This window comes from Pteropus medius, unplaced genomic scaffold (assembly GCF_902729225.1).
Source record: "Pteropus medius unplaced genomic scaffold, Ma_sr-lr_union100, whole genome shotgun sequence".
Lineage (NCBI taxonomy): Eukaryota > Metazoa > Chordata > Mammalia > Chiroptera > Pteropodidae > Pteropus > Pteropus medius.
The window spans coordinates 18,304,908-18,330,391 of NW_024352784.1; the positions used below are offsets into that span (position 1 = coordinate 18,304,908).

The 25,484-nt window shown below is 39.8% G+C and overlaps 1 protein-coding gene and 1 long non-coding RNA gene across 4 annotated transcripts in view; one reads left to right on the forward strand and one right to left on the reverse strand.

Moving 5' to 3' along the window:
* Positions 1-8,467, reverse strand: part of LOC120590056 (uncharacterized) — a 30,028-nt gene extending 21,561 nt beyond the window's left edge. The window contains exon 1 of the long non-coding RNA XR_005649624.1: positions 8,301-8,467. This is a non-coding gene — a long non-coding RNA (uncharacterized LOC120590056). The remainder of the gene's footprint in view (positions 1-8,300) is intronic.
* The window catches only part of FAT3 (FAT atypical cadherin 3), a 600,781-nt gene that overhangs the window by 504,483 nt on the left and 70,814 nt on the right, over positions 1-25,484 (forward strand). For all 3 annotated transcript variants that reach the window (XM_039847662.1, XM_039847663.1, XM_039847664.1), the window contains 6 exons: positions 2,603-2,878; positions 5,312-5,522; positions 10,104-14,177; positions 17,483-17,679; positions 18,649-18,802; positions 21,111-21,344. In XM_039847662.1, the coding sequence (XP_039703596.1) occupies positions 2,603-2,878; positions 5,312-5,522; positions 10,104-14,177; positions 17,483-17,679; positions 18,649-18,802; positions 21,111-21,344 (5,146 nt within the window). The remainder of the gene's footprint in view (positions 1-2,602; positions 2,879-5,311; positions 5,523-10,103; positions 14,178-17,482; positions 17,680-18,648; positions 18,803-21,110; positions 21,345-25,484) is intronic.

Genomic DNA, 25,484 nt, shown 5'->3' on the forward strand with positions numbered 1-25,484 from the left:
TATAATGTTAAATGAAATAGCGCATTGGAGAACAGTGTATACAATATGTTTATATTAACAAAATAGATGGATAAAACATAACGTTAATTTTTAAAAACTGATTACCTGTAGGAGGATCAAATAAAGTGAAAGGGAAAGATATAGAAGCTAAACTTCTTTGACTGTACCTTTTTTGTAAATTTGACTTTGGTACTTTTAAATATAATATTAAACAAAATTAAATGTTAAAAAAACAAGACTAAAATTTGAAAGTAAATAGAAGCAAATGAACTTACATGTATATTCAGTTGGTAAGACATCTCCACAGATAAGAGCTATTCTAAGTGACTTTAATATACTAATTTGACTGTATATTCCTAAGGATAAATCCTAAGGACAAAAAGAACTGCAAAATAATATTAAATTATTTTGAATGACCATACTCATAATGTAATTATAATAACAATGCTGGTGTTATTATTCTGAGACTTTTGCGTGTGTGTTTCGGATAAAGCAATGAATAGTTATGATGATGTCACTAAGCATGAGAAATTTTAGCATGGGAGAAAGGAGATACAGATGTAAAAAGAATGAGATTAAGTAAAAACCTTGACTGCCTAATTTTAAATTGGAAGTATCAATATAAATTCATGAAATACTCATTAAAAACAAAAAAAACTTTGCTGACTCTGTCCACTACTGGAAAAAAGCTAGATGCAGTAGCAAATCTAGCAGCAATGAGCATTCCTAGCACCAGATCGTGATCCCTAAAATGTCATTTCTAACTAAAAAGAAACTAACACTTTCTGGAGAAATGGGTAATTCAAGACTAGGTCCGAAAATGTACAAGACCACCCCAGAAAATTTACCAATAGCAATTATTGGAAAGCAAGGAAGCTATCAAAGACTATACTAGGACTGTGTCAAAAGATTACAAGAGCCAACTTGAAGAGGCTCTCACTGGCCAAAGAAGGACCATTTGCGCATCAATAAATATCGTGACTACAGTGGACAGAAACATATCAGATGTGATTGAATTCATGAGGTCACAACAATGCTTGAAAAAAAAATACCTCACTGTTCACTTTGGGAGGAGCTTGAGAACCAACTCATTATTTCGAAATGATAGATAGAGGAAAATAATTATTTATCCTGCTGTTCTTATAGGAAGAGTAACCAAGTGATTGTAACAAATTTCTTTTTAGAATTATTCTAGTTAATAAGTGAGAAAGAAATCGTAGAATTAAAATATTACCTTTTTGCATTCTTAATGAATTAAGGTTATCTATTTATGATCATCAATGGCTGCTAATCTCTCATAACAAGAGAGAACCAAGTATTACATACCTCCACCTGGAAGTATGCTGTATCACCCATGAAGGATTTTTATCAAAAAAGAAAAAGGAGGAGAAGAGGGAGGAAATTAAATATGAATCTTATCAAGGCTCCTACATCAAACTACCAATTAATAAGAAATACAGGGGACAGAGGGACATGTAGAACAAAACCACGGGGGTCCAATGAATGAAATTCAGGCTGTGGGAACTAAAGATAAAATGGCTCAGTTTGTTCAGTGCCAACAATAACAACATAAAGATTGCAAGGAAATAGAGGGAGATCAAGGAAGAACCTATAAATTGAAAGATAATTAAAAGATATATCAACCAAATGCAATGTTCGGACCTTATTGGCATAATCTGATTTAAAAAAAAACTATGAAAAAATATACATATGTATACAAACATACATAACACATTACAAAAACAATTACAAGAAGACGAACACCAACTAAATATTTATTGATGATGTTTTCTCTGTTTTGATGCAATAATGGTACTTTTGCGTGTGTGTGTTTATTTGAAGAGTCCCTATCTTTTAGAGATACATACTGAAATTATATGATGATGGGGATTTGCTTCAAAATAATATGGGGCAGCAGGTGGTGATGAGTGGGCATATAGAAGAAACAAGATTAGCTATGAATTGATCATTGTCAAAGCTGAGTGATGAATACATGAAGGTTCATTAAGCTATTACTTTGTATCTACTGGAGACTTTTTATACCAAAATGCTTTATGAAAAAACAAGCTCAGCTATCATTAGTCATGTTCTTTGCTTAATACCTTCCACCTGAAGGAGAGCCACAGTGTGTGGACACTGCTGTTGAAAAACTCTGACAGCTCTGAGAATGCCACCCTGTGTTCACTACCCCTTTCCTCAGCCTCTTCTTTGATACTCTTCCCATTCTGTCACTGCCTCTACATTAAGTCCACTATAAGGATCACATGACAACAACTTAAGGTAATAGGAACTGAACACACTGAAGTCACTTTATAATCTCTTACATTGTGCCTCAAATAATTCCGTGACATTATCACCCCCCCGGGGCCATCTCGGCTGTTCAATTAATACCTAGGGTATTGATCTGCTCGGAGTTTACGTTCCTGCTAATGTGAACTGCAGGTTTATTGTCAACCTCTGATTACAAAGACTTTTCCTGCAAGCTCTTCCTACATATTGAGATAGCTGCTAGAAGCTAGAAGGGAACAAAAAAGCCGGGGGCCTCTTACTAGCAATGAGTGAACCGGCATTAGTCATCACTCTTGTCTCCTTTTAACTGTAGGTATTTATCAAAGTGCTAGATAATAATGATAATGGTCCAGAATTCTCTCAGCCGAATTATGATGTGACAATTTCCGAGGATGTGCTCCCAGATACAGAGATATTGCAGATTGAAGCCACGGATAGAGACGAGAAGCACAAGCTGAGCTACACTGTCCACAGCAGCATCGACTCCGTCAGCATGAGAAAATTCCGGATTGACCCCAGCACTGGCGTGCTCTACACGGCCGAGAGGCTGGACCATGAGGCCCAGGACAAGCACATTCTCAATATAATGGTAGGACCAAACTGCTTAATTCGCATTCCTAGCCGAATCACTAACCATTTGAGGCATATACCTTAGTCTTCAGAGGTATAGGGCCCTTAAATTTTGTAAGTAGTGGTAAATTTGGTCTTTTCACAACAGGATTGCCTTCATTTTCGCCTTTTTATTTCAGTGAGGAATCACTATTGTTAGATAGCAACTCCATATTTTTACCAAATTGAATAATTAGATGAATTCTACAGAGAGTGGCTGCTCAGTAAATGCTGCTGACAGACTGACTTGAGAGCAGAGGAACAGGCCATGTTTCCATAAATCTCCCAGGATGTAGTCTTGGTTTGCATCCAGAGATTTTGTGGGAAAGTTTAAAAGAAGTTCCTTGAGAAATTAATCACAAGGGTAATCATTTACTCAACCTATGCGATGCCCGGTCCTTGGAAGCATTTAGAGAACTGATTTATCATTTATTGCACTGGCATTGGACCTAATAGTAAATACTGGCACATGAAAGAGAACTCAAAACATACCAAAGCCAACAGAGAGTGTCATATCTGAATTTGGGTTCATGGGGCCCCCAAATTATATAGAAGTTGCTTTAATTTTAAAGTGGAGTTTGCCTAGTTCCCATAATTGGGATGTAGAGATTAATAAGAAACATCCTTGATTAGTTTGTGACCTAAAATCTGTCCCTCCAACAAGCCTGAACCCTGTGGGCAATTGCACTGCCTACAGAGCCTCCCCACATTCCTTAAGACCCTATAGAACAACAGAGAGTTAATCTCATGTACCGATTGGCTTTAAAATACACCAAGACACTACCAATTCCCAGGCAGCTGAAAGTAGTGTTCCGCCAAGTGCCACTCTTCCTTCCTGAACAAGAGGAAACTGAAGTGTTGTTTCCTCAGCTGTGGTTTCCAGCTGAGACTCCAGGGAGCAGAAGAGGAACTCGTAGGGACCATCGCATCCATCCCTTTGCCATCGTATATTCATTCAGCGATATTTCTCCATCACCTCCTGTGTGCCAAACACTGTTCTAGGCACTAAAGATATAAAAGAGACAAAGTCCCTGCACCCTTGGACATTCCATTGAAAATACCTAGATTTCAGTAATCGCAAAATACAGAGTCCAGCTTGGTTCCTGGGTATGATAGGCCAGTCTACAGACAGGGAAATTCAGCATGCTCACTGGGTCGCTTTTGCATGTATTCTTCAGAGGCAGAAACTTTGTACAATGACTAAGTCCATTCTCACAATTCTTCAAGTCATTTCTGTTCATTCTTTTTTTAACAAACTCAAAATTCAGTTTGGTCAGCCTGTACCACTTATCATGTATGTAATTGACTGTTTCGAGCAAGCAAGTCGTTTATGTTGCCTTCCTCCAACCGAAGCCATTTTAGTCAGTGTGCTCATTTCTTCTAGGTACTATTTCTGAAAACCCCTTTCCCTTTGATGGTTCTTCTCGATATATTTTCTAATTTTTTCACATCTCTCGAGCCTAAAATTGAACAAATGGAAAGTGTACATTTGATTAGTGCTACATAAAGTTACAGCAAAATCATGTGGTTAGAGTTAAAGAATTGATTATTTGCAAGCTTTTGCCATATGCAAACCAGGGGAAACTTTCAAGTAGTCAGGCAGGTCCTTTGGGGAAGTCACAATGGGCCTCACATTTTAGAAATTAAGATTCAGTTCGTCTTCTTGGTAATCAGGATTCTCTCCCAGTCCTAGGCTTTCGATGTTGGTTCTTCTTGCCCGAAATATGTGCCCACACCACCACTACCACCATTTCCCTCTTCTACTTATTTTTGTTACCTCTTCGAAGAAGCTGAATGCTAAGTGAGGTTCTCCTTACCACTCGCTCCCATCCTGGCACTTACCACTGGGCCTTATACCTGTCTATTTACTTGTTTGCATTTCCTAGTCAACTATAAGGTTCTTGAGGGCAGGGACTGTATCTAAATCACTGCTGAGCCATCAGACTCAATCCTGGGACTTGACAAGTAATAGATGACAATAAATGTTTGTTGAATGAATGAATGACAATGCCTACATTGCATTCATTAATCCACTTTTTAGTTTTCCCTTTACAAAAGTCTTCATCCAGCAGCTGTATATACAGCTAGGGGTAATGGCTGTATGGGAGGAGCCAGAAGAAAGTCCCTTGTTTATAATATCCAGGCATTGGTTCCAGAAACACGGACTGAGTATGGACGACAGGCCAAAGCATAATGCTGAGAAATAAAGACGATGTGGTCCCTGCTCTCAGCTTGTTCACAATCGGTGTCCTGACTTGATAATATTACCGTTTATTGAGTGCTTTCTAAGTGCCTGGGACTGGGTCAAGCACTTTGTGTGCATTATGTCATTTTGTTTTCACTACAGGCATAGCCATGTGAGTTCTTTGCAACTTAAGTTTTAGACCTCCTGCTTCTTGTATTTTGCCTAAAGGTCAGAGATCAGGAGTTTCCTTATCGAAGAAACTTGGCCAGAGTCATTGTGAATGTGGAAGATGCTAATGATCACAGCCCTTATTTTACCAACCCATTGTATGAAGCATCTGTGTTTGAATCGGCTGCTCTGGGATCAGCTGTTCTGCAAGTGACGGCTCTGGACAAAGACAAAGGGGAAAATGCAGAACTCATATATACCATAGAAGCAGGTGAGAGCTGTTGCACTGATTGCAGTGTAATGCATGGCATTCGACTCTCAGTAGCATTTATCACCTTGTAAAATTCAGAGTTACTTCTGGAATGTCTCCAAATGAAGTTTTTGGCCAAGCAGCTGCCCATTTGCGTGATGACGGTGTATAAAGTTCTTGGCATTTCAATAATATGTTTTCCATCATTGACAGCAAAGAAAGAGTTTCTTTTTATTGTGTTCAATCTCAGATTTTTCCAGAATGGAGAAGAGAGAAGAAATGTGTAGTAAACTCAGTGTCATTTACTTATGGGTCAACGAGCCATGGCCTCAGACTAAAATAACCAAAGCCTTCCATCATTTGAGGACTGCCAGACAGTTCTGTGAATTGAATCTTACATGTCTTTGTTTACTTGTCAGTAGGTGGGCTGTGGGATTCAGAGATTCCTGTGCCCATAGTTGACAAAAATTTTTTTCATTGGAGGTGATCTGAGTAGCAGAGTAGTTGAGTTGGTGGTTACTAAACTGCCTGCTTAACCTGACAGATAAATAAATACAGCCTCTCGTTTTGTTAAATTTGAATTTATTTTAAAAATCTATTTTAACATCTCTAAGGCAAGACCATAGTTTACTGATGGTTCGAAGATAGACAGCTAGAAAACATGACAGAAGAGATAAATGTCGACTCAAGGGATAGGACTGTGAACCTAGAAATTACAAATATCTTTTATCAACTCTATTTTCCCTTCCCCTTTTCTGACTTTTTTGAATATTCAAGCCACATATTTCCAAAATGTTCTGCAACATTATGTCTGTCATGCATCATGCCAAATGCCATCTCCTTTCATGCCAGCGCTGGAAAGGCTTCTTTCCCTTGATTTAAAATGTGGGGCGTTTTTGTGAGTGGTTGAATTAAAATATGAACACTGGAATGACAGTTTTGGACTAAAAAAGATTAGAAAAAGAAAAGCCAACACTCGTCTAAAAAAAAACCTGCATTGAATGATAATCTAAAACTATTTCCTATATTTGGCATCCACATTTTTCATGAGTCTGTGCTAAATTCTACACACAAAAAAAGAGAAGTCCTTGCTCAGGTGCCCGGAGCAAATTCACCCATTTCTTTTCTAGATTTCCATAGAATTTCCTTTCAAACTAATGCCTAACCAATATTTTTTAAAATGCTATTTTGTATCTCTGTTTACCAAATGACATTTTTATTATTTCATTGTATAATCCTTGTTCTTCTGTTCTACAAATAGTATAGGGAAACTTCTTTTAGAAAACAAATTTTTAAATAACATTACAGAAAATGTTACCTAATCCAACAACTTTTTACATTCTTTCTGTAGTTTTCCCCCAATCTTATGTATTTTTTTTCTTTTTCCCATATTCTTTCATGCATATACATTGCTTCATGTCATTGTAATCACTTAGATATAGGGTTTTATTTTTGTTTTTCTTAACATTTTCTAAGCATTTGTCTGTGTGTCTACTTGCTTTTTATATTTGTCATTAAGGCTACTACTATACTCCTCTTAAGAAGAGGAGTATATTTCTACACCAGATCATTTTTAAACCAATTTAGAGGTTCTTGACAAGTAATTTAAAAGTGATTTACCATCCAGCTGAAAAGACTGTCTTCTTTATCTTTTATCCTCCACAGACTACAGCCTGGTGCTGCACATAAAGAACTCAGTCATTTCTTTAACAGCTGACTAAAACTAGAGAGAAAAGTTTTTTTTCTTAAATCATCTTTTATAGAGAAAACTTGAATTTCCAGAAATCCACAGGAATGATTAGTATCGCGAAAAACAAACAAACAAAAAACAGTCTTTGATTGTGTATATAAAAAGCTGATGAGAATTACAAAGTACACAATAAATCTCAAGTGGTCACTGGCTCCTTCATAAACAGACCTACACTGAACCTGAACTTGTCCTACCTAGCTAAGCCAGCTTCTTCCAGATCATGGTAAGAGAGAGAGATCCCAGAGGCGTCAGCATTTTAAAGCAAATGACAGGTGGTTGTGTAAAGTGTACATTTTAAAGTTCTCTCACAAACCTTAGATAAGCAAGATTTTACTCTGTTTACTGGTAGGCCATAAATTTCCAACCCCCTGCCTGACCTCTAAGTAACTACTGAAGCTTTTTGTTTTGGCCCAAAGGACTGAGGCGACATACAAGTGCAGAGCTTCAGGTTTCATATTTAGTTCAGGCTTTAAGTTTGGTGCCAGCAGTGTCTCATGGGTGGCTCTGAGACAGGGCAATATGGGAGAGACCAGGACTAAGAGTTGAGTCAGGATGGAAACATATTGGATCCCAAGATATATACAGATATTTAAAATCTTTTTTTTTTTTAGATCTACCTCTCAGTCATTCAACAATATTTATCAACTGCCTTCTTTGTGCCAGGTACTCTGTTGCATACTAAATAAATAACAATAAGTAATATAAGCACAGCTTTTTCCCAGTTGCCAAAGTCTACAAGAAACTGTAGATTCCAAGAAAACAAGAAGAGATTAGTTTTAAAGATTCAAGTATAGCAGGAGAGAATAAACAGGAAATGGAGTCTAAGAAAATGGAACAGTCTGTTGAAGAGAGAAAGCGTCAGAGCCCACTTTGGACCTGACATGTGAGCACGACATCCTGGAGAAGTGTAACAAGCAAGTCAGCCGCCATGGGACAGCAGGGTTATGAAGTTCTACCCAAGGTTAGAAGCTGGATCCTCTTTGTCCCTGTCATATGTGTCTTGCGGGGTATGTAGAAATCTGCTGTGCGGAGGGTGAAGAAGGACTTACCTGGAAATGCTACAGCAGGATGCCATCTGCTCTTTTGCATTCAGCATTCGGGGTTGCATGTTGGTGCCACTGCTGGAAGGTGACCGTTTCTCAATATTTTTCTTCTCTGAGATGCTGTAGTGAAATGATTCCTGCCTCCTTGGACAAACTATGAATCAAATGTTGGACTCCCACTCAATTCCCACAGTGCTGTTTATTGAAAATGTGCAAGCTTGCTTATGAGATCATTGAACATCTTGTTGTTGTCAACACAAAATGGTGATGTTTAGGTGACAAAGTAAAAAATCATACTGACATCAAAGATAATATTGTTTAATATTCATATGTTGGGGCTAGAATCAAATTATTGACTGCTTTGTTAGATTTACTTTCTCTTTAAAAATAAGCATCTTATAGAAACATTTTACGTTAATATGACTTTTTCATTTTCAGACATGGAAAAGTGTATTTGATAAGTATGTAGTAAAAAGTATGTCTGCTATGTTTCAGTAGACACGCTACATAACTGCCCTCTCAATCCTGGAGTCTTTCTCAATGATAATGACATTTAAACTGTCTATATGCTTGCTGTACTACAATACTTAAAAAAGAAGAAAAATCCAGATATAATTGCATAACCAAGATTTCAAACTTGTGATTTAAAAGAATCTAGACACACAAACGTGAGTCCTGTGAGAAGTATCAGAAAGCCTGATGAGAGAAGCAAAAAGCAACTCAATGAAAAAGATTCTGCTTCATACTGCCTACTACTTCTGAACTACATTCTTTACATTCCTCAAGTTTTGTGTTCCTCATTCTTTTCTCCTCTTTAATTTTCTTCTTCCTCAATAATTCCAGATTTCACACTGCTGCATGTTTCAGAGGCGGAGCTCTAAACTTTTTACAGTTTTATGGTTCACAGCCCTTCCCATTTCAGATATGTCAAAGTGGACACCAGTTTCTCAGTTTTATAAGGATTAAGCCTCAAGTTCTTGGTTTTGATGCTGGTTCAGATTATCAACAGTCTCCTGCTTCACCAGAAACTTCTCAAGAATTTAGCGAACAGAATGGTTATAGGTTGGCGCAACTGCCTTATAATGTTTTCTATCTACTTTTATGTTTCTGTGTTCATGTGTATGTTTTGGGTATGGGGGAGTGAAGAATAGAAGGGTAGTCAGAAAAAATCCTCACAACTCACAAAACAAACGGTGACTTGGGAAGAATTCTCCATGTCTGACCAAAACCCCCTCACTAAAGTAGTGTTTAGGGTGAAGTCAGTTTTGATAGAGTGAAACAATACCAATTCCATGTAGCAAAGCTTACCTTTAGGATAATCTGAAACCAAATGACTATGTGATAGTATTCTGAAATGATTCCTATAACCCTCTTTCTCATAACATAGAACACAGAATATGGTTTAAGTAAAAATACCTTTTCACCAGTGGTATTGGCATATGCCATCCCGAACTGTTCCTCTTCTCACAAGGCTGGGAATAAGAAAGTCCTAAACCTTCTTAGTGGAAAAGTCTCTCCTACAAACTCTTATTTCCCAGTTTTAATGTACACAGTGCTATGTGGTGGTAGTTGTTAACCTGGATTAAGAAGATAGTGATCTGAAATTCACAATTTTACCAGAAAACTCATTTCTGAGTTACTTTTGAATACTTCTAAAAGAGAAGTCTTTTGCTTTATTTCAGAATGAGATGGAATGGGTACAAATAATTGCTTTCTACTTGCCATGTTGCAGTAGCCTTTAGATGAAAAGTTAATCTTCAAAAACTGACCCAATTGCAATTAATTTCTCTGTTGATTTCTATATTGTAGGGAACACTGGGAACACATTTAAAATCGAACCAGTCCTGGGCATCATCACTGTTTCCAAAGAACCAGACATGACAATGATGGGTCAGTTTGTCCTGTCAGTCAAAGCCACGGATCAGGGTTCCCCATCGATGTCTGCCACTGCAATTGTGCGCATTTCCGTCACCATGTCTGATAATTCTCACCCCAAGTTCACTCATAAAGACTACCAAGCAGAAGTAAATGAAAATGTTGATATTGGAACATCAGTCATTCTAATTTCTGCCATCAGTCAATCTACCCTCATCTATGAAGTCAAAGATGGAAACTTTGATGGGATCTTCACTATAAATCCATATTCTGGAGTCGTCACCACTCGGAAGGCATTGGATTACGAGCGGACTTCCACTTATCAGCTCATCGTACAGGCCACTAACATGGCAGGAATGGCTTCCAATGTCACAGTCAATATTCAAATTGTTGATGAAAATGATAACGCCCCAGTTTTTCTCTTCTCTCAATATTCGGGCAGCCTAAGTGAGGCTGCCCCAGTTAATAGCATTGTCAGAAGCTTAGATAACAGCCCACTGGTGATTCGAGCCACCGATGCTGACAGCAACCGGAATGCTCTGCTTGTGTATCAGATTGTGGAGTCCACGGCCAAGAAGTTCTTCACAGTGGACTCCAGTACAGGTGCAATCAGAACAATTGCCACTCTGGACCATGAGACTATCTCCCATTTCCATTTTCATGTGCACGTGAGAGACAGTGGTAGCCCCCAGCTGACTGCAGAGAGTCCTGTTGAAGTCAACATAGAGGTGACAGACGTGAATGATAACCCTCCTGTTTTCACTCAGGCTGTGTTTGAGACTGTCTTACTTCTACCTACCTATGTTGGAGTGGAAGTTCTGAAAGTTAGTGCCACGGATCCCGATGCCGAGGTGCCCCCTGAGCTGACATATAGCCTGATGGAAGGCAGCTTGGATCATTTTTTAATTGATGCAAACAGTGGAGTGCTCACCATAAAAAACAACAACCTCTCCAAAGATCACTATGTGCTGATAGTTAAAGTATCTGATGGAAAGTTCTACAGTACATCCATGGTCACCGTCTCAGTTAAAGAAGCCATGGACAGTGGCCTCCACTTTACACAAAGCTTTTACTCCACCTCAATCTCAGAGAACAATACTAATATAACCAAAGTTGCTGTCGTCAATGCAGTTGGAAATCGCCTTAATGAGCCCTTAAAATATAGCATCTTAAACCCAGGAAATAAGTTCAAGATAAAGTCTACCTCAGGGGTCATTCAGACCACTGGAGTCCCCTTTGACCGTGAAGAACAGGAATTATATGACCTGGTGGTGGAAGCTAGCCGTGAGATGGACCATCTGCGTGTGGCTAGGGTGGTAGTCAGAGTTAACATCGAAGACATAAATGACAATTCTCCGGTCTTTGTGGGCCTCCCTTACTATGCTGCTGTGCAAGTTGATGCTGAGCCCGGGACTCTGATTTACCAGGTGACAGCTATTGACAAAGATAAAGGTGCAAATGGAGAAGTGACCTATGTCCTACAGGATGACTATGGCCACTTCGAAATTAACCCAAATTCAGGGACTGTCATTTTAAAAGAAGCATTCAACTCTGACTTGTCCAACATTGAGTATGGAGTCACCATCCTAGCCAAAGATGGTGGAAAACCTTCTTTGTCCACATCTGTGGAACTTCCCATTACTATTGTCAACAAAGCAATGCCTGTGTTTGATAAACCCTTTTATACGGCATCCATCAACGAAGACATAAGAATGGACACCTCCATTCTAAGCATCAATGCCACCAGTCCAGAAGGCCAAGGCATCATATATATCATTATTGATGGGGATCTTTATAAACAATTTAACATTGACTTTGACACTGGAGTCCTGAAAGTCGTTAGCCCTTTGGATTATGAAATTACATCTGTTTACAAGTTGACAGTAAGAGCCAGTGATGCCCTTACTGGTGCTAGGGCTGAAGTCACCGTTGACTTGTTAGTTAATGATGTAAATGACAATCCCCCTATTTTCGACCAACCCACATACAATACAACCTTATCAGAAGCATCTCTCATTGGGACGCCAGTTTTGCAAGTTGTCTCTACTGATGCAGACTCAGAAAACAATAAAATGGTACATTATCAGATTGTCCAGGATACTTACAACAGCACAGATTATTTTCACATTGACAGTGCAAGTGGCTTAATCTTGACAGCGAGGATGCTGGACTATGAGTTAGTGCAACACTGCACTTTGAAAGTCAGAGCGACAGATAATGGCTTCCCATCACTAAGCAGTGAGGTCCTGGTTCATATCTACATCTCAGACATAAATGACAACCCTCCTGTTTTTAATCAGCTCATTTATGAGTCATATGTGAGTGAATTAGCCCCCCGGGGCCATTTTGTAACCTGTGTGCAAGCCTCTGATGCAGACAGCTCTGATTTTGACCGGTTGGAATATAACATTTTATCGGGGAATGACCGGACGAGTTTTCTGATGGACAGCAGGAGTGGCGTCATCACACTGTCCAACCACCGGAAGCAGCGGATGGAGCCTCTGTACAGTCTCAATGTGTCAGTCTCTGATGGGTTGTTCACTAGCACTGCACAGGTGCATATTAGGGTACTCGGGGCTAACCTGTATAGCCCTGCCTTTTCACAAAACACCTATGTAGCTGAGGTTAGAGAGAATGCGGCTGCCGGGACGAAGGTAATCCACGTTCGAGCCACGGATGGGGATCCAGGGACGTATGGTCAGATCAGCTATGCCATCATCAACGACTTTGCTAAAGATCGGTTTCTCATAGATAGCAATGGACAGATCATCACAACAGAAAGGCTTGACCGGGAAAACCCACTAGAAGGAGACATTAGTATTTTCTTGAGGGCCCTTGATGGTGGAGGGAGAACGACGTTCTGCACCGTAAGGGTGATTGTTGTGGATGAAAATGACAATGCTCCCCAGTTCATGACAGTGGAATACCGAGCCAGTGTCAGGGCAGATGTTGGAAGGGGCCACTTAGTCACTCAGGTTCAAGCCATAGATCCAGATGATGGAGCAAATTCAAGGACTACTTATTCCCTGTATAGTGAGGCCTCCGTCTCAGTGGCTGACCTCCTGGAAATCGATCCTGACAATGGCTGGATGGTCACGAAGGGCAATTTTAACCAGCTGAAAAACACAGTGCTGTCATTCTTTGTCAAAGCAGTAGATGGAGGCATTCCAGTAAAGCACTCCCTCATTCCTGTCTATATCCACGTCTTGCCCCCTGAAACATTTTTGCCTTCATTTACCCAGTCTCAGTATTCTTTTACTGTTTCAGAAGATACAGCCATTGGGAGCACAGTGGACACCCTGAGGATTCTGCCCAATCAGAATGTCAGGTTCAGCACAGTTAATGGGGAACGGCCAGAAAATAACAAAGGGAGCGTCTTCATCATAGAACAGGAAACAGGCATGATCAAGCTTGACAAACGCCTTGATCATGAAATCAACCCGGCCTTCCACTTTAAAGTAGCAGCCACTATACCTATGGACAAGGTAGACATTGTGTTTACTGTGGATGTAGATATCAAGGTGTTGGATTTGAATGACAACAAGCCAGTTTTTGAAACGTCAAGCTACGAGACCATCATAATGGAAGGGATGCCTGTTGGCACCAAACTCACACAGGTGAGAGCCATCGACATGGATTGGGGAGCCAATGGGCAAGTCACTTACTCCCTCCACTCAGATTCCCAGCCCGAAAAGGTAATGGAAGCATTCAACATTGACAGCAACACAGGCTGGATCAGTACCTTGAAGGACCTGGATCACGAGACAGACCCCTCATTCACCTTCTCCGTGGTGGCTTCTGACCTTGGAGAGGCCTTCTCTCTTTCTTCCATGGCTTTGGTCTCTGTCAGGGTGACAGATATAAATGACAATGCTCCAGTCTTTGCCCACGAGGTATACCAAGGGAATGTGAAAGAGAGTGACCCTCCGGGAGAGGTGGTAGCCATCCTCAGCACGTGGGACAGAGACACTTCTGACATTAATCGCCAAGTGAGCTACCATATTACAGGTCAGTCTACCACCCTTGGTTTTTGCTATGTGCTCTGCTTTCTAAAGATGGAGGGTCGCAGAGAGTGAGAGTAGGAGAGAACAAGGAAGATGAGATGAGGGATTGAGAGTGATAACTTCTCTCTGGGGAAGTGTAAAAGATCTCTGAGTAGATGCGGTTTTTCGGTTGTTGGTTGTTGCTAACTCAGCCTTAGCTTGGAGTTCATCGGTTTTCCTGTGACAGATTACCCAGATCGGTACCCAGTCCTTGTGTCACTTTTTATCATTCAACAAGAAGTCCAGCCAAGTATCTCAGTTGAAGAAATGAAAATAACAGCTCTTTTTGGTAAAGAGATAATATTAAACCATATTCCTTTTTCCTACTACTTTTTGAAAAAGGTAAAAAAAAAAAAAAAAAAAAATCAAATAGCTTGACTCCAGTAAGCTTCATTTACTAGTTTCTTTTGATGGTAAAAACTCACACATGCACACACATAATACACACTAGAGAGCCTGGTTTGACCTTTTGTTGAAAAATCCTAAGTTATAACTCTAAGCCAAAGATATTTCTTCTGACAACTCAATTTTCTTTGATCCCTTTTCTGTCTCCCCAAATAGTAAGTAGCAGTTCAATGAGAAAGCCGAGATATATGAATGAGGTCACGCGGAGGGCACAAAATATGTCACCATTGCTCCGAGGGCCTGAGGATTTCATGTCAGAGTGAAGAAAGGGTGTCTTGATCATGGGTAGCTTTCCAAGCAGGATGCTTTAAACTGCAAAGAAGAGAAGGTGGGTGGTGTGGGAGCAGTCTTCCTAAAAACTATTTTGGGGTTTTAAATCTCATATTTTGATGTTGTGACATTCAAAGGCAGAACATAAGCAAAGTGCCAAAAGATTTTAAAGAATCCATCAATACTCGTAGTCAGGTGGCTTCCCTTTAGAAAAACTACATTATTCAACGTGAAAAATGAATTAATTACAATGCCCTCAGGACACAGAATCTGCTTAAGTACATTAGTGGGAAAGTTAATTAATCACTGCAGAATAAGATCAACAGGAGAGCATATGTGTCACCACTCCGGATTGCCACGCTTCTTTTCTGGATTACTCCTCTTTCTCTTCTCCTTCTCTGTCTTTTCCTTCTCTTTCTCCTTCATGGAACTATTTTCATGACGTTTTCTGCTTAAAGCTCTTTATGCATTTTATACTTTATCTGATACCTTCCCTCTTTTATTAAAATATATATTTCTGCAGTAAAGACGAGAGAGAGAGTGGTAAGAAAAGAAAGGTGAATGAAGTATCACTCTGATTTATTTACATTTAGTTTCAGACAAAAACTTGTTAGTCATTCTGAGTGATACTTTTCTGATTGGAAGAATTGTTAAATACTCAGCTTTAAGTATTTACATATCGTCTCTGAATTTTTAATGGATGATTTAAAGGGACCATCCCATCAACTATACCGAAGTGATGGGAACAGGGTAGCTTAAAGCTACTGTTACTATTAGCAGTGCCAACCACCGGCTGGTTTTAATGGGATTTAATTTTTGCTCTTGATGTAACACAACTTGGCTGTGCTGCCACAGATTAACAAAAGACCGTTAATCATTTTATTTAACAAAAGAACAGTGTGAGCCTACACCAAAAGCACTCAGTAGGTTAAACTCGTGCATGCTTAAACAATATTCAGCTGCAACCTAATCAAATCCTAGCCAGTGATGGAAGAAACTGATCTCCCAAGGAGAACCCCAAGCCTCACCAGAGCAGGTTTCTCAACCTCGATACTGTTGACATTCTGGGTAGATAAATCTTTGTTGTAGGTGGCCCTTCTGTGCATTATAGGATGATGAGCAGCATCTCTGGCCTCTACTCAATGGGTTCCAGTAGCACCACCATCATGGACTCCTAAGGCGACATTCAAAATGTCTCCAGACATTGACAGTGTCCCCCAGAGGTTGGGGAGAGGCACAGTCACCCAAACTGAGAACCGCTGCTCTAGAAAAGAGTGTGGCCCTCATCTTTTCTGCACTGTCTACCCATCATGGTCCATTTACCCATGTTTGCCCCTCACTGCTGAGGCCTCTGGACTCCGTTCTGTTCCCTCCCCCACATGCCTTATAATCGAGAGTGCAGTCTGGTCTCAAAATTCCACTACTTCCCATTCCATCCCTTCAGCAGGACCAAGATCTTTGCCCTCTGGTCTTTTAAAGATTCATTGTAAGAAGATGAAATGGCTCCACTTTTTTAATGAAATAGCAGCCAGTATGCAGTATGTTTCCTTATTTGTTTGTTTCTTGCCAGTCTTCCTCACTGGAATGTGAGCTCCGCCAGGAGAGCAGGGATTTTGTCAGTTTTGTGCACTGCTGTAGCCCTACTGCCTGGAACAGTGCCTGGCCCAGAGCAGGCGATAAATTCTTGTTGAATGGCTAAATAAATGAAACAGTGATTATCTAACTGGATTCTGGGCACCTTGCCAGTTGTCTGGTCCAGTCTTCCTCCTTGTTTGAAGTGACATTATTTCTCTCTTCGGGATTAGAATGTCAAGGTAGTTTTCTTCCGCCCTCTTCCTATCTTTCCAAGCCACTTTTGTCACCGTGTAATACAATGATGTGGGAAAGCAATATTGCTGGGATCACTGTCGGTGTTTCAGCATCATAAAAAGCCATTCCATTTCATCTCCTCTGCTTTTCTTCCGCTTTCACCAGCTTCGCTCTGATAAATTTGATCTAATTGCAGTGCTTATCTCTGAACCACTCTTTATATGACCCCTCGTTAGGGCTATTTGATGCTCATGTGTCTTACTCTGACCCAAACTTTTCCCCCCAAACCCCAGTCCTTATGAGAAGAGCGTAGCTGTATGATAAAGCCTTCATTAAAAGATTCCTTAATAGAATGGACTGCCTTTCCTTGATTGCATAATCAACAGCTAATGAAATTGTCTTGGTAACAAGAGCTACCATGTATTACATCATTACATCCTCTCTTGAGACAAAGTGGAAAGACAATTGTATCATCCTGAGAAGAGGACTGATTGTTCACAGTTTGAGCTTGATTGTCCTTAAGGAGAACTAAACAAGAGATCATCTCTAGCTTCTCTAAGTGCATTTTATTCTCTTGGAAAGTTATTGTTTTACTTTCTACATAAACCAAGCATGTAAATATCAGGCTTTGTTGCACAAGAATCAAAAGGAAACGAGAACCAATTTTTATTCAGTATCGTAAATGATACAGTTTGAGGGACACTTGGATGACCCTACACAGGCCTCTCACTGTAGGTGTAGACCGAAGCTTTTCATAGCATGTGTTCAAAACTTTTTTCACTACAGGAGGGAACCCCCGAGGAAGGTTTGCCCTGGGCCTGGTGCAGAACGAATGGAAGGTCTACGTGAAGAGACCTCTAGATAGAGAAGAACAAGACATTTACTTCCTCAATATCACTGCCACCGATGGGCTCTTTGTGACACAGGCCATGGTGGAAGTGACTGTCAGTGATGTGAATGACAATAGCCCAGTGTGTGATCAGGTGAGATCTGTGGTGTATATATCGGATGTGTTGCTGCCTTTTACTCTGCTTCTTTAAAATTAAATCAAAACCTATTTCTTTTCTGCATAAGGCCAGGCTAATTCTGCTCTTATCTCCTTCATTAGTGAATGAAATATTATAAACATGGAAAGTAGCACGATCAGGTACCTAATTTTGCCCACCAAAACCACAAAAACAAAACCGTGAGTCTTTAACTTTTAAGGAATCAGAAAGGACCTTAAGACTTATTCTGTCTAAATCCCTGATTTAATAAGAGAGACATGGACCACTAAAAGCATAAATTACTTTTTTCGTATAAGTTTGCACAGCTGGTTAGTAGCAATGTTGGCAGTGAACCCAGATCTCCAGGCTCCTCATGAAGTAGTCCTTCCACCACAGTACAAAACATGACAGCCAGTGCAAGGTGCCAGTACTAGATTTCATTTTCTTTTGTACTGAAATTAAATCACTATTAATTTACCTTTTCCTCACCATGTGGACCAAGAGACAGTATCGGTGTTCTACAGCTTAGAAAAGTGTTGCAAATAGATTTTAATCTCTCATGCTAATGCCAAATGTTAGTAGTGCCTCTTTAAAGAATTGAAGGGTCCCAAGGACTCACTGGTGCTTAACAGAAAAGAGGACTGTGATCAATACGTGATGTGTGTCATGTTTCCATGGGGACAGAGATTTTTGTCTGTTTTCTTCACCATTGTACTCATAGCATCTAAGTAGCACATTGTAGGTGCTCAGTCAGTATTTGCTGAATGAGTGAGCATGGGAGGGGCAAGGCAAGAGATATACCATGTTTCATCATATATTGTAAGACGGTTCTATGGTTCAAGAAAAAATAACCAAAACTAAATTATATGAATGCATTTTTAAAGAAATCATTTATCATGCGAACTGTGGCAACTGCCCCACAAATGGTAATGATTTAAATGCCTATTTTTTTTTACCTTTGCCTAGGTTGCATATACGGCATTATTTCCCGAAGATATTCCATCAAATAAAATCATCCTGAAGATCAGTGCCAAGGATGCTGATATTGGATCCAATGGAGATATACGATACTCACTCTATGGATCTGGACACAGTGAATTTTTTCTAGATCCAGAAAGTGGTAAGGTGAAATTTATTCTTTGGGTAAATGCTATTATTAATCCATGAAAAAAGTTAAGTTCTCATATGGTCTCATCACTAGTGAGTAACAGAGCCTTGATACGATACAATGCCTAGCTGTCTTGGACTCCAAGAAATACTAGTTGCACATGGTATCTGAAGATGGGTCCTCTGGAGCACACAAACTGTTTGGCTTAGGCAACTTGCCCTGACTTACCTACATTTATTAGCATCAAGTAATCAGACATGTCTACTTGCTTCTCCTGTTTCTCATATCCATGAGTTAAAACATCTGTCCTATAAAGACTATAAATAGAATTACATCACAAACACTGGTTGCCATGCAAGCAATACAGCAATGCTAGTAAGGAGAGTTTTTCCCTGTTGAAATCTCTTTTGGGTCTCTTCCGAGGCTTATTAACACACTTGTCTGGTTTTTATTAAACATTCCTGCTTAGTTTCTCCAAAGTTATGAGCCCTCAGATTTGCTTACATATTCTGGTGAAATTTATAAAGTGAAAGGTTATGTACGCCAAAGGCAAATGCCTGCATTGAAGGCCAGAGCTAATGGAAAAGACATTTTCTAAGGAGGTAAATTATTTCAGTGTTATGTATTGGATGGTTCATCCGATGACAATTTTTAAGTGAAGTGTAAAGATCGAATAACTTGCATATTTCCAGTGTTGTCTTGGTCCTAGTAAACAAAATATTGAGTCTTCGAAAGGTAGTGGCTCCTCTCTGCCCCACTCCCATGTCATTTGTATCCTACTCGGAAGCACTGAGCTACATAGGAATATACTACGTGGCTATATGTGCCTGATGATTATTTATTCAATAGATAACATTCATTGAGTAGCTAGTCAATATTAAAGAACTTTATGGGATTTTTGTGGTAGACTCCAAGATGAACAAAATAAACCATGCCCAAAGGATATTGTAACCCAGTGGGAAAGACAAACCAGAAAGCCAGTAATCATAATAATAATCAACAGCAGCAATAATAATAATAATGATAATGATGATGATGATAGAATGAAATGAGTGCCCAGGAGAGATATCGGGGGAGTTACATTTGAGCACAGAGGAAAAAGTAGCTGATATTCTGATGAGGGGGAAGAAAAAACTGTTTTAAAGAAGAGCTGGCATTTGAGCTGAACCAAGATTCTAATAGCAAAAGCAGGACACTGTAGTGGACAGTGTGAGCAGAGAGCATGACACATTGGGGAAATGCCGTGCTCGTGATCACTGGTGACAGCAGCTATAGCATGGCTTGTGTGAAAAGTGGTAGGAAAAATGACTTTAGACCAGATCGTGGAGGGTCTTGAATGCCCAACTGAAAAACCACTGGATGTTTTTGAGTAGGAGAGGGAAATGATTCAACCTATGTTTGAGAACTGGCTGCACCAAGGAAGCCATAGGAGGAACTGCTTTATAAGGGTACATGGCACAGTCCAAATAACATCCACTAATTTTATTTTAGAGTAATAATGTTTCATGAGCCATACTTTTTACCAAATAGCATTTATTCAGGTCTGTCATTAGACTTGCTGTTTAACCCTTGAAATTTCAACAGCAACAACAAAACCTCCACATGGGCCGACACCCAGCACCAGTGCAGCTGGTCCAGTGGTTAAAATACAGACATGGCCTACCTCCATGTTCATTGCTAAACAGCTGCTGCTCCAGGCTCCTCCACCGTTCCCCGACCAGGACCCCCCAGCAACCACAGGCCCTTCCACTGCCCAGCAAGTAGGGCTCACATGGCACAGTAGGACTCCCCCAAGACCTCTCTGCTAAAGCCAGCCTTTATTCTGATAGTTTTCCTCTAAAAGATGACGTAAAAAGAGGTTGAGTGCCTGGAAGCAGAGAGATTGCTTGCCCCTTCTGAGTCTATGGATTATTGACATGATTGATTGACCATCAGAGAACTAAGGATACTGGTCCATTGTCTATGCTTTTCTGGAGATATAGGAGAAATCCGGAGACATGGCTGATCTCCAGAGCAGATCTTGGGAGGTTTAAAGAGGTATGGAGCTCCTCCAGGTAGCTGAAATGAGGAACCCCTTATACCAGAAGTTTCACAATGGGATTAATTAATTTGAAGGTCATGCAATTGGTTTGTTGTTGTATGCAGAATCCCATAAATATTCCCCTGGTGCTTAAAACCGAATTTGCTCTATTTTTCAAAGTATGAGGCACTTGAGCCAAATGTCATCGGTCTTTCCTGTAATGGGGATTCTTTGTATAGTTGATCCTCTACTCTTCAAAGAAAGAACATTTTTGAAACGTCAAGCTGTTTATTTTCACAGGCGAGTTAAAAACCCTGGCTCTGTTGGACCGGGAGAGGGTCCCTGCGTACAGCCTGATCGCCAGGGCCACCGATGGGGGTGGCAGGTTCTGCCAGTCCGATGTCCGCTTGATCCTGGAGGACGTGAACGATAATCCCCCTGTGTTCTCTTCTGACCACTATAACACCTGTGTCTATGAGAACACAGCCACCAAGGCTCTGTTGACCAGAGTTCAAGCTGTGGATCCCGACGTTGGTAAGTCAGTTCCGCTGATGGGATGCCTCTCTGTTCGTGCATTTGACACATCTTCACATGCTGCCTTGCTTTTAGTTTCATCGGCCCACCTTAGTTCCTTACCAAGAACATGTACATTAAACCACACTTCAGCTCTTCCAATACTATGAATTCCTTTACCTTCTAACAAAGAATTGGGGGTTCGGGTTTTTTTCTTAACCTTTAGAATAAAAATAATAGCTTTCTTACTTACCCATTCCTCCTGAACGTAGTTAAAATGCTGTGTTGTGTGGCAGGGAGAATTCATTTCCATTTCTATAAGGAATTGCGTCACATGCTTCAGCTGAAATATGACAATCTCGATTTATGGTAGTGCCCCAGAGTGCAAAGACCAATTACTAAATGTGCCGCCAGTCTAATGTGAATTTTTTAAACTGCCATTTTCCAGTGTATTTTGGTCACATATAAACTGACATTTCTAGTCAGGGCGAAGGTGGGGGAGATAAGAAGAAATTAGAATTGAAAGTTGCTAATAAAGTTTGTGTTCAAAACCACTTTACATAATGAGATGGTGAGAGAAAAGACTGGAGTTAATTGCTAGGTAGTCCTTCTGAGAATGCATAAGTTATTGAGGTGACTGCATGATGGAGTATAAATACAAAGGGCATGTAGACAGCCTCTTGGTTGTGCATCTTAAGAGCCGTAAATCAGGGCTAGGGAATGATAGGATGTGTCTGCTATGCCAAACAGGCCTTTATATAATTCAGTGTCTTATTGCTTAATTCTGAATTGAAAGAAAAATTATCGGACTAATGGAAAGGTAAATACATGATAATTAGTTGAAAACGAATATAGAGCCTAGGGTCTCCGCATATTTCCCCTTAGAGAAATTAGTGGCTACACTTTGAATTACCACTCTTACCTTATTAGCATACTTTTCTAGGCTGAGAACCAACTCTTCGAAAGTCTGTATATTATAAAGCTTGGTAAAAAATTATAAGCAGGAAAAGACTCTTTTATTGATTTACTATTATGCAATAACTACAAATGCTCTTTTTTAAAGGAAGATTAGAAGACATTCTCTGGACTCTTATAAGCAGACTTTTGGGGAAGAGAGGACAGAAATCATGCAAATGTATATTTTAATAATTTAAATTTGACTTTGAGAATGTGTAATCGGACGATAGATGGCATTTTAAGATTTAAAAATTACTTTAATTAAAAGTAAAGTAAATTAAAATTCCGATTTTGAGAAATTGTACTTTTTCTACTCATTTCCTTCATGAAGGAATCTCTGTCTACTAGAGATTGAAGACAGGAGTGTGATGAAGGCCTATAATGTTTCAGACAGTGGCGGTTAGTTATTGACTCTCGGATGTGGTTGTAGTGAAGAATATGCTGTTAGCTCTGTCCTCCGTTTCACTTTTTCTGAGTCAGCTGTCCAGGTTAGGAGTTGGGGAAGAAGGGAAGACTAGACTGGGCATTCAGCAGGACAGAGATGATAAAGTCTTTCAAGGGCCAAAACTAGAATAATAACCTTATCAGAAGCTCCCTCTGGTCATTCGCACTCATTAGCAAAAGGCTCACTTTCAGAGCTTCAAACAGACACAGAGGTTGTGAGTGCTGCTGACACCTACATATAAAGTACATCACCAAGCTATCATATCAGCCTCGGGAAAACATAGGATACCAGATTCTAGTTCATTTTCTCAGTTTTTGTGGAACTCATTTAGCTTTAAAGAAATAAAAGAACTAAGGTAGCTGGAGAAAAAAAAAAACAAATGGAACACTTCTAAAAACGCAAGCTGAGCACCTGCTATGTCCCAGGCATCATGCTGAGGAAGTGGATGTGAAGATCTGGGTCAGAGCTTATAGGGGGATTTCAGCAGCAGTGGTGTCAGTCTGAGCTGTGATCAAACCGACATTCTCCAGAGTCCCTGGGTGTCAGTGACTGGTGGCTTATGCCATTTTCTGTAGTGGCCTGGTCAGAACACTTACTTTTTTAGGAATACCCATTTCTCAGTCTTTCCTAAAGGACCACAGAGTAGCATGAGCTTCACGCTGAGATTACCAGGCTGTGAAAGGAGCAGTTTATCATATGGCCAAACTGAACCTCTGGCCTGAAGCTAAGTTTGCACAAGAATCATTAGGTTGAATCCAGCCCTCTAGTATACTTAGTTTGGCTTATATACAGTATTCGAACAAGTTTGAATTAGTTGTCAGTAAAAGTCAGGAAATTTTTTTATTCAACATTTTAATTTCTGGCATTTTATGAAAACATCAACAGCACTCAGAAGACTCAGCAATTCTGGGCGCACAGTCCCACAGCAGTAGGACCTATGTAAAAGCTGACTCCTTGATATCAGCCAGTTCTCAACCTCTCTGCTCCCAGCCACTTCACTTACTTATGTTACCGCCTGACCTCATAGGCCTGTTCCCTAAAGTGACAAAGAAATGTACTGGTTTTTTAAAAACTTTTTTACTTTGAAATAATTATAGGTTCAGAGGAAATTACAAAAAAAAAAAAAAATGTACAGGAGTTTGTACCTTTCGCCCAATGATAACATCTTGCATAACTGTGTGACACAATTAGATTTTAGAGAGAGAGAGAGAGAGAGTGTGTAGTTCTATGTAATTTTATTACCTGTGCAGCTTTATGTAACCACCACCACCAGGGTCCCTCTTGCCACCCCTTCGTAGCCACACCGACCTCCTCCCCGCACTTCCTTCCCGGTCTCTAGCCCCTGGCATCCACTGTTCTCCATATCTATGATTTTCTTGTTTCAAAAATGTTATTTAAATAGAATCATATACTTTACAACCTTTGGAGATTAACTTTTTTCACTCAGCATTATTCCCTTGAGATCCGTCCAAGTTGTCCAGTTGGTTTTGATTCTAGTAAAAAAAAAATTGGTTTATTCCTTTAGCTTAAAGTAAGTGACTAGGTGAGAAATAAATTAAAAACAGAGGCAGATAAGATCATTTTAATGCCCACTTTATGAGGTCTAAGAAATATCATGGCAACTGTTTAGCTTTTAGCATTAAAGTCTTAATTTTCTCAATCTCATGAACTAATGACATCACATGACCTAACACTTATAAAAATTTAATCCTTTCAGTAAAGATTAGGAAACATTTGCTTGCACTTACCTTTTGGGGGGTTAATATCTTACTATTTAGTTTACCTCTTGGAGGCATGATTTGTGTCCATGTTTCCAATTTTGAGAGATTTTTTAAGCCAGCAAAGGGAATATACAATGATAAAGTTCAGAACTAAAATTTGTGACCATTTTAGGCAAAGTGACGTGAAAATAAAATGTAAACTTGCACTGGAAATATGCTATAGCCCATGATTTATCAAGAGGCCAATTTCCAGATATTTGAGATATGAGAGGACAGGTTTTTCCTCTTATGGATGAGGGACCTATGCAAGGAAATGTTCTAATGAGCAACTCACTTATTCCTTTCCTATGTAACATTTCCTGCAAGGTTTGACTTCTTTTAGGGGCTTCAGAGAAACTTGGAGTCTTGTAACACACGTTACAGTTATTTTCCATTCAATTTAACAAATATTTAATGGGTAGCTAAGTAGCAGGCACTACAAAAGGAGCTGCAAGATTCTCATGGATGAGGAATGTGCAGTGACCTGCGTCAGGTCATATGCAGTAGTGAAGGGCATGAGTCAGGAACACACGTACCTTTACTAACAGCCAGAGCTCCCAAATTGAATGAGATTTCAACAGGCAGAGGCAAAAAAGCACTCAGGAAGACAGAAGCCGTGAGAATAAAGACATAAAGCTGGGAATGGCGGACCCAACTAAATAATTCAGAGAACTTCATGTTGTGCAAGACTAAGAGGTGAATGTGACAAGAAAAGTAGTCTGGGGCCTGATTGCGGCGGTTCACAAAGGGAATTGTGTACTTAAACCAACAGGTGGAAAAGAATCACAGAGCACCTTCGAGAAAAGAAATCAGTTCTGGGTTTTGGAAATGCAAATCTGATAGGAACCTCTAAAATGCGGGTGAGAAAAGCTTCTAAGAGGGTATTGAGAAAGAACACAAGGACCGAAATTATAGTGGTAACTTTGAGATTTCAAAGGAAGGAGAAGATGAAAGAGATTTTAGATGTGAACTTCCTAAATTTCGGCAAGTGACTGGATA